This window comes from Sinocyclocheilus grahami, unplaced genomic scaffold (assembly GCF_001515645.1).
Source record: "Sinocyclocheilus grahami isolate Dianchi unplaced genomic scaffold, SAMN03320097.WGS_v1.1 scaffold676.1, whole genome shotgun sequence".
Taxonomy (NCBI): Eukaryota; Metazoa; Chordata; class Actinopteri; order Cypriniformes; family Cyprinidae; genus Sinocyclocheilus; species Sinocyclocheilus grahami.
This window is the reverse complement of record NW_015505855.1, coordinates 23,345-33,723: the sequence shown is the minus strand read 5'-3', so window position 1 is coordinate 33,723 and position 10,379 is coordinate 23,345. Positions and strand designations below refer to the sequence as shown.

The window sequence follows — 10,379 nt, the reverse complement described above, 5'->3', positions numbered from 1 at the left end:
GATATTTATTTTGAATTATTTGCATTACATTTCTTCCCCATTTGCATTAATGTAATGCAGAAAAAACTTCTTACTGCTAAAATTGTGAAGCATTTATTTATTCATCTTGCAAGTACTTGCTGTAAAGCATTTAACTGATAAAGATAAATAAGGTACTCTATTGCATTAATCAGAATCTGATGAATATAGCCATTGAGAATAATGACAATTACAAAATAAAGGTAAAACATCCAGGTGCATTACTTTTATGAGAACTGGAATGAGAATGTGTTTATTTGCTATGATAAAACTTGCAGTGATACTAAAATAGATTATTTTCTTTATGCAAAATTTTACCCTGATAGCATACATACATCACAGAGATATCTGCAAGAGATATGTTTTAGAGTGCTTGCCCATCTGCAATACGTTTATAGGACGTTTCCTATCAGATGTCAATTAGACGTTTAGAAAATGTCTTTAAGATGTCTATGATTTAGAATGTATGTAAAACTGACATCTTAACTTTCAGATGTTCATACACAGCAGATGCTTTCCAGATGAAGACATTTTGCAGTATGCTATCTTGGTCTCTTGATTTTGTGGTGAAATATGACCTGAACATGTTTAATGAGATTCACGCTCATGAAAATACAGTTTCGAGATGGGTTTTAATACTTGGATTTGTCAGTCTGCCAGTTCCCATTTGCCTTGTTCAGAGAGGAACTACTTCCTTGTTTTGTATTGTTCCCTGATGTTAAAGCTTGATCGGTTGACTCCGCTATGGGCTTCTTTTCCTCCTGCTCTGTCTCTCTATGGTAAAAGTAATTGAAATTGGAGACGATTACAGGCACAGGCAGGGCGATGGTCAACACCCCAGCAATGGCACATAGAGTGCCCACAATCTTACCGCCTAATGTAATAGGACACATGTCTCCATATCCCACAGTGGTCATGGTAACTACAGCCCACCAGAATCCATCAGGGATGCTAACAAACTGGGTGTTAGGATCGTCCACCTCAGCGAAATAGATGGCGCTGGAAAAGAGGATGACGCCGATGAAGAGAAAGAAGATGAGCAGGCCAAGTTCCCTCATGCTGGCCTTAAGCGTCTGGCCCAGGATCTGCAGCCCTTTGGAGTGTCTGGAAAGCTTAAAGATCCTGAAGACTCGCACCAGTCTAATGATTCGCAGGATGGCCAGGGACATATTCTGCCCCGTGTTGGACTTATTGGTGGTGGTCACGATCTCAGTTATCAAAGTGACGAAATAGGGAATAATGGAGACAATGTCAATAATGTTCATGATGTTGTTGAAGAATTCCCGCTTGCTGGGACAAACCAGGAAACGCACGCAGAGCTCGAAGAAGAACCAGATGATGCAAGCGGTCTCAAGAATGAAGAAGGGGTCGGAGATGGTGCTGCTGATGGTTTTGGGAGAGGCACTTGGAGGAGCACCCGAGGGATGCGTCTGGTTGAAGGAAACACCTGCAGTTGGAAAAATCTCCAGGTCCTCACGGAATTCTGGAAGAGTCTCCATGCAGAATATGATGATGGAGATGACGATGACAAAGATGGAAACGAGAGCGACCCCTCTGGCTGCGTTTGAGCTCTCGGGATACTCAAAGAGCAGCCAGAACTGCCTGTAAAACTCGTTGGACGGCAATGGGATCTCCACGTCTTTGATAAAGCCTTCCTCCTCTCGGAACTGGTCCATGGCTTCCTGTCCTAACTCGTAGAAGATGATCTCATCTGTAAAGACATCTAAAGGTACGTTCGCGGGCCGGCGGACCTTCCCCCCAGACTGATAGTAATACAGGATCCCATCAAAGCTTGGACGATTGCGGTCAAAGAAATACTCGTTTCTCATGGGGTCAAAATAGCCCATTCTTTTCATTGGGTCGCCCAGAAGGGTGTCTGGGAACTGGTCGAGGCTCCTCAGGCGGGTTTCGAAGCGAAGACCGGCGATGTTAATGATGACCTTTTGATCACCATAATCGAGAGGTTGCTTATCAATAAACAAGTCCTCGTATTCTTTGGCCAGTTTACTGAAGATCATCTCACTTTGCATTCCTTCACTGTTCAGGAGTAATTTCCAGTTGGAAATCAGACTAGCGCAGCTGGCGCGCCCTCTCCTCGTGTTAGGGGGCAGGACAGGTGATTGAGGTTTGTCCAGATTTTGTGGTGTCCTCTCTTTATATGGTGACCCTTTTGCAGAATTGCAGTAAGTGCTGCCAGGCCCGAACTCTGGCATTTCTACTGTCAAAGCCATCATCTCGTTGGGATAGTCTGGGTCATTGAAATTGTCCACACCGTTAGTATTCTCCATACCCTCAAAGTCAACTAGCGCCACCTCTATTCTTCCAGCCTGGACAGTCATGTGGCTCCAGATATCAGACAACCATTGAATTCAACCTTTACCAGGACAATCCCACTGATTTAGTATTTCAAATTGATATTTATCATTTGTTTTTGAGGTGGAGATCAACACAATGAGGAGGAATCCAAGGTTTTGCGACCTGCAAAACAAGGAAGAAGAGTTAGAGCCTGTTTTTGACTAATACAACTCCAGTAAATGGTGTTTGAGAAGCACAGTGTTTCTTGGTTACTGGTCTGGGTGAAACACCGAGGAGAGCAGCTGGCGAAGGTGACATATTTTGGAAGGTGTCAGCTTCACAACACTTCCAAAAATGTCAGTCGTCTCTGGGTTATTTTTGTTTTCGCTGTGAATCACTTTTACACTGCAAATGTGGGAGTACTGGGATATTTCATATGTCTATAACAGTCCATGATTAAAATATTAAACATCCTCTTTTAGACTGACATGTTATCGCTTGTTTACAAAACTATATTATCAAATTGAATGGTCCCACTTTATATTAGGTGGCCTTACATCAAAAATAAGTACAATGTACTTATTTTGTTTATATTAGTCCTGTCAAACGATTAATCGCCTCCAAAATAAAAGTTTTTGTTTACACAATAGATGTAGGTGTTCTGTGTTTATTTATTTTATATATATATATATATATATATATATATATATAGACACACACACAGACACATTGTCACAACAGGAACGAGGAGAACAAGGGTTAAGTAGACGAAACAAGCTTCTTTATTCCAAAACCAACAGGTAAACAAAAGCAGGTAAGCATCAACACAAGCAGTCTAATGAAGCTCTTAGAGAAACAATATCAGTATTATCTTTCCTTTTGCAGGTTCTCAAATCAAGTGCACAAGTCCATCCGGGGAGTGCCCAAAATGAAGGGGGAAGCAGACAGGTAATCCAACTGGTAAGTGTCTCAGAGTCAATTCAAAGAAGGAGTCCAAAGAGCAACAGGAAAGTCCATAGAACTGCTTGTGAGTGTGCAACCTTGAGACCAGACAACCACGTGTGTTTGGTGCTGGCTTATGAAGTGAGATTGATGAGGCTGATGTCAGACAGGTGTGGTGATTGTTGAGTGAGCACAGGTTGTAGCCAGAGGGGATGATGGAAAGTGTAGTGTGTTTAGATGGCTGAGCTGGTGACTGTGACACACATACAGTATATTTTGAAAATACTTACATGTATATAAATGTATATATTTATATTATTATATTTTATATTATATATACATTTAATATATAAACATAACATATTTTTCTTAAGCATATACATGCATGTCTTTGTATTTATATACATCCACAATAAATATACACAGTACACACTCATATATTATGTAAACAAAAACTTTTATTTTGGATGTGATTAATCGCGATTAATTGCTTGACAGCACTAGTTTATAATGTATTGTAAAACACATTTGCTGCTATTAAGGTGGAATACCTAACAAGGACAGGTTTGGTGGTATGGGTAGGTTTAAGGATGGGTTAAGGTGTAAGTGATGGGTTGACAATATAATTACAGAACTTAATAACAGATGTAATTATATGCAGGTATTTTTTTTAAATATAAGTACAATGTAAAACGTATGTACACAATCAGTGCATTGTATCAAATTATTAATTTAAATGTAAGTACATAGTAGTTACGGCCACCTAATATAAAGTTGGACCAATTGAATATTATATCATGCAGGTGAATCTCACAATATGTCATATTTTACCCACCCTTATTAATAGTTAGTAAGGTATTTGTTACATTTAGGTATGGGGTGGAATAAGGGATCTAGAATATGGTCACACAGAATAAGGCATTAATATGTGCTTTATAAGTACTAATAAACAGCCAATATGCATGCTACAGTAATACTCAAATAGTTCATAGTGAGAATTGGTCCCTAAACTAAAGTGTTACCAGACGGCTTAATTATCATGAAATTATGTGCATGAAAATGAAACAAAGCAGGGCATAACAATGTCCTGAAACAGGCTTTATGTAACAAATGATTTAATTTTTTTCCTTTGATTTTGGGGTAAAATGCAACCTTGACAGCCATTCACACTCAACACTCAAATGCTTTAACATTTTAATTTCAATACTTTTACAAAGCTTAATTGCTTTGCCATTTTCCCTCGCTGTAACAAACACACGTTTCGAACATTTGAACAGACATTTGGACGGGTTCCCTGTGATTCTTAATGCGACACAGACGTTTCCAGCATCTATGGTGACACACCTCTGACACAACAGTCAGCCGGACATCACCTCAGCTAAAGAGTAACCCCTGTCAAACACCTGACACCAGAGTCCTGGCCTGTGAGGCAGTGTGGGAGAATAAGAGAGCTGTTGAAAGAGAAGTCGAGAGATAGTAGCAGAGGGAAGGAAGCAGAGAGAGAAAGAGAAACTGCTGGCCCAGTAAAGGCCAAGACAGTGGGAAAACAATCGCCCCTCATCTAATTCACTTACTATTCCACTGACCTGCATTGGGTTCAGAGGAAATGTTGCAGTGCTATCAGCCAAGCTGTACTACAAGTAATCAGCAACAGTACTTTGTACAGCCAAAAAGTCTTTTTTTCCCCTCTGGTTTTAAGCCTGAAAACCTAAAACACTTTTTTCAAATAAATACAATGACAGCATATTAGCAAAATCAAAATTATTAGTGGAGCCTACACTATAACTATTACTCAAATTAACTTAATTTAACATATTTTTTCAAAACAAAGTATTAAACTTAAAAGCATAACTCATTTGTATTATGGACGTGAATGATACCTCAGATCTAATATACTTTGTGCTTGTATGTTTCTAAAGTAAGCACATTTTTGTCTGGTGGACAATAAAATGGGACCATAAACATCCACTGAAAGAGATCCGAATATCAGGGATGAGCTCAGAAACTTGGAATGGGCTCCTTTAATAACCACCTTTAAGGTGTCCTTGTTACACATGTTACATATACATACTATTATAATAACAATAAATGGTTACATGCAAGTAACCCTAATCCTAACCCTAAACATATAGTAAGTACATGTAGTTAATTAATATTACTCAGTACTTAAATGTATAATTACACTGTAACAAGGACACCTTAAAATAAAGTGCAAACCAAAAAAAGTATATAGAAATATACTTTATACTAATATACTACCAAAATCCACTTAACTACAACAGAGCAATGTGTTAAATATAATGTAAAAATAACAATAGATTTAAGAATGTTCCTTTTTCAGCTACAAATAAAATAATTTTATTTCATGCATGTACAGGTATTAGAGATTTCTAAATGTGCAATATTTCCAGGCTAAATCTCAAAAAGGAGCGTGGTTGAGGGGCACGGACAGATGTTTAAATAAAGACGCCAAAAATGAGTCATCCTGCTCAGCTGCCACTGACCAGAAAACAGAGAACATGTGCATCTGCGTCACCGAGAGAGAGAGAGAGAGAGAGAGAGAGAGAGAGAGAGAGAGAGAGAGAGAGAGAGTGTCTCTTTATACAAGAGAAACAAATAACAACAACGGGCGAAGAAACACTGATATATCAGGAAAAAACAAAACAAACAAAAAAAATCCAAGCATTCATAGAATAAAGACAATAATAAGTGTTATTAAGATAAGTGATTGATGGATGCTGATCAGTGCTGTTGAGCTGGGAAATGACATTGACAGGGATCTCACATGATCAGAGATTTTCAAGGTCACTCAACCTCACTGCTGCTGGTAGATAAAATCAAACTGTCTTTATAATATAAAATATTTGACAATCAGCTATTCTGGTTGAATTTTATTTTATGATTTATCTTTCTTTTTTGGATTTTTCACATCACATGAAGGTCATGTAAGTAAATTTAAATAAATATGAGCGCATTCAAGTTTATTTTATAATTTTAGTATTTTCATACTCAGTAATTTATCTCTACTTACTTTACATAATATAAAAGCTATATAAAATGTGCTGGAAAAATGTGTGTTTGTGTGTACACACACACACACACCTTAAGCAATAAATAAATAAATAAATACATACATACATAAAAGTTCTTCAGGTTAAATCTTTAAGGCACCAGCACACAGATGGTTTTCTAAGGAAGCAGAGAATAAAACCTCTTTGTGGAATTGTAAGCCTTCAGGCTGTAAACCCTGTTTCAGTTCTCTCTGGAATTGTTCTTGTGTTTTATGTCAGTTTAAACCATGGACAAATAATCAGGTTGTTTTGCTCATGATCAGATTTTCAATTGAACTTATTAGAAAAGCATTCAGGATATTAAATAGCACACCACTTTATTTTGATAGTCCATTTTAGTCAATCTACTAACTGCAAGTAACTTTGCAACTACATGTCAACTAACTCTCATTCGAGTATTAGCAGACTGTCTGCCTAAAAACTTTATTTTGACATTCTAACAGTGCAAGTACATGTCGACTTAACAGTCTACTAATACTCTAACGAGAATTAGTTGACATGTAGTTGCAAATGAATAAGAATTACTTAACTTGTAGTTGCAAAATTACTTATAGTTGGTAGAATGTCTAAAGTGGACTACTGAAGTAAAGTGTTACCATAAATAAATCTAAACAATAATCTGACAAATTAATAGTGCACATTTCAACATTCATAATAGAAGAGCATATTAAAAGCAACATTTACACATATAAAACACTGAAATTACAGGTAATTCTGCAGAGAACTATTCTAATAAACATTTTTCACTTCCTCCGTAAACACGCACAACAGGATGTCTGAACAGATGTTGCCTAATACTCATTTATTTAACTGAACACACACACAGACACACACACACACACACACACACACAGACACACCCTGAGAGGTCAGCTAAATATCTACAGCGGATCTAAAATATGAATAGTTAATTATAACTAGTTATGGTTAATTATTCATATTTCCTGTCGCTGAGCTAAATTCGCTACAGGATTTTATGTACTCTTTACACCTCTGATCTGTCTGTCTGTCTGTCTGTCTGTCTGTCTGTCTGTCTGTCTATCTATCTGTCTGTCTGTCTGTCTATCTATATTTGTCTGTCTATCTATCTATCTATCTATCTATCTATCTATCTATCTATCTATCTATGTCTGTCTGTCTGTCTGTCTGTCTGTCTATCTATATCTGTCTATCTATCTGTCTGTCTGTCTGTCTAAGCATTTACCTAGCAACTGCCTAGCAACCAACCAGAATATCATATCAACCTCCTAGGAACTCCCTAGTAACCACATAAAACACATCAGCAACTATCTAGTATACCCCAAACCCTTAAGAACAGTCTGGCAACCAGAATGCACTCTTTAAAGTGCCTAAGCATTCAAATTCCATACTGAAATGTCTATATTACACTCAGACATATTCATATTCAAGTAATTTGTATACACCTTTACTTTTATAAGAGAACACAGAGACAATATGAACACCTACGCATGTCTATGTCAATAATACATATTCTTATGTAAAAGCACCCTGCTGTAACTATCCATGTCTGGTCTGTTTTTGTTACTGTATGAGAGATTAGTTATACACTGACCTGCACCGCCATAATGTGACATGATTAATGACTTGTGGGCTGCAGTCCAAACACTGCATGCTCTCATCAATTTCTCTCTGTCTGGCCATTAAAGCAAACAGTGACTTCTGTTACACTTTTAAAACCAGCTCATTTAAAATGCAGTGTCTAAGACAGCCCATCTCCATGTAACAGGCTGTTAAACCGGTGCACTTTTCTGTCCAATGAATTTAAAACCACAAAGCTTACAATTTTAAATACACATCACAAGCAGAATGTTTCCATAACAAGCATGCGTATACAATTCCTTAACTGATAAATTCCTTATCTGATCTCTGTCACTCAGAATTCAATTGATATTAAAGTCAAAAGCCATTTTAAAGGGTAAGCACGTAAAGAAAATCCTAAAGAATGCCATTTGTCCTTTGAACAGATTTGACTGTGTTATTACATTTTTTCTCAGTCGCTTTGGTACATTTCTCAGATCAGAATTGAAATTCTCAAAACTACCTGTTCAATCTTCACATCATTGTGTCACTTGTGCACATCAAAAATGCAGTTTCTCATTTCTTTGAACAAGTTGCAAATGCTTTGGTACATCCATTTAAATTATTATGTACAATTCTCTGCTGTTTCCTACATTATCAATTGCTTATGTCATGTTGATCAAAATGTATTATAATGGGTCTCTGTTGAATAGTCTCACCCCCCACAAGATTTAGGCATTAGTTCATAGCATAAGTCGTTACATGCAAAATGGTTGAACAAGTTGTCATAATATGTCAAGCATATTTCTATACCTTTCCATTAGACTTATTTCTAAATCTGTCCTGCATTGGTAAATTGTTCCCAGGTGAATCTTGATTTTCTCTAATGACGGTGCATCTCATGAACCATCAACTGGCAAGTATATATATAGCCGGAGCACAACACAATGTTTCAATGTCGTTACTCAATTTTGTGTTTTGCATTACTATATTTTTTACACATAGGACTGCAAGACAACAGCAAACAGGTATGGCTCAGGCAAGACAAAGAATATGCCTTGGGCTAGCGTGGGTCTACGATCGGCGAACAGTATCCAGAGGGCTTGACAAGAGGGGTAATCCAATAAACACGGGCAGAAGGTCAGGAAACAGACAACAAGGCAACATGGAAAGACTAAGACTAAAACTAAAAATGGGAGAAGGAATGGCTCAGTAATGTAGCTATCGCTAGAGGAGAGATAAATGCTAAACAAAACTAGAGCGTAAACAGAAACACGGAATGGCTCGGTAAAGCAGCTAACACTTGGGGAATGCTAAACGCAGAACAATACTCGGCAGTGAGAGAGAGGAAGTCCGTGGCTGTGTCCGAAATCGCCCCCTATACCCTCATTCACTATTCCCTACATTAGGTCACTAATTCAGATCACTAGAAAGAGTGAATGAAAACGAGTAGTGAATTCGGACACTGAGTGCACCGGAAGGAATGCCGCTTTTGCATAGTTTGTGCTTGCTGTTTATTAATAATTTGAAACTAGCAAACTAGCAGCTCCAGTAGTAAGATTAAAGGATTTATCTTGAACTCTGTCACGGAAATTATGTATAAACCCTAATCAAACAATTTAATAATCAATTTACAATTAATTTATACCCATGTTGTACATTATGCTGTACGCCATGGATGAGTGCTTTGTAAAAATGAGCGGATTGATTATTCAGCTGCGGGCGCCATCTTCTGGCGAGATGCGGGAATTCATTTGGCGTGTGACTCTCACGGTGCATTATGGGCATTCTCCAGCCGTTGAGCATGCACCACTTGTACACTTGTTTTTGCAGTGCATTGTGGGATTGACTGCGTGCACTCGAGATCGTCCACTATGGTTTCGGACACCACTAAAAATGGCTGTTCCCTCAAATAGTGCCCTATTTAAGGGTATAGGGGGCGATTTCGGACACAGCCCATGGCTTATGTAGCATGTCTGATTGGATTCAGCTGTATGTGTGTAATCAGTGCAATGGATGATGGGAACTGTAGTCCGGGTGAAGTGCAACAGTAGTGTGGTGCAAGAGTCCATAGTAGTGATAGAGTGACATCTACTGGCAATCGGCCGGAAGGCCATGGACCAGATTTGTGACGGTGACCTTTGCACATTTGTTATGGCTGTAGAAAAGAAGATGCAATATGTGCTGTATACATTTGATGTAACTGTATCTTGGCCAAAATGAAATGCATGTAATTCATAAAACTCATTTTGTGTCTTCTGGAAATAGCGTATAATGGAACTGGAAGCAAGTGAACCACCGCACAGCTTCATCTACATGGATGAGGCTGGCTTCAACGAAACGCAAAAGGCGTGGTTGAAATATCATCGGCCACAGAGCTACAGTTGATGTGCCAGGCCAACGGGGCGGGAACATAACCATGGGTGCTGCTATCTCATCCCTGAACAAGAGAGGGGTCAGATTGGAGATGACCTGCCAAATTACGTGATAGTTTGGGACAATGTCAGTTTCCAT

At 38.2% G+C, this 10,379-nt stretch overlaps 1 protein-coding gene across 1 annotated transcript; it reads right to left on the bottom strand.

The window, feature by feature from the left end:
• Window positions 1-609: 609 nt before the first annotated feature.
• LOC107559162 (potassium voltage-gated channel subfamily A member 10-like) lies at window positions 610-2,403 on the bottom strand. The gene has a single exon (XM_016242904.1). The coding sequence runs from the start codon at window positions 2,355-2,357 to the stop codon at window positions 651-653; it is 1,707 nt and encodes a 568-aa protein (XP_016098390.1). The 5' UTR covers window positions 2,358-2,403; the 3' UTR covers window positions 610-650.
• Window positions 2,404-10,379: the final 7,976 nt, after the last annotated feature.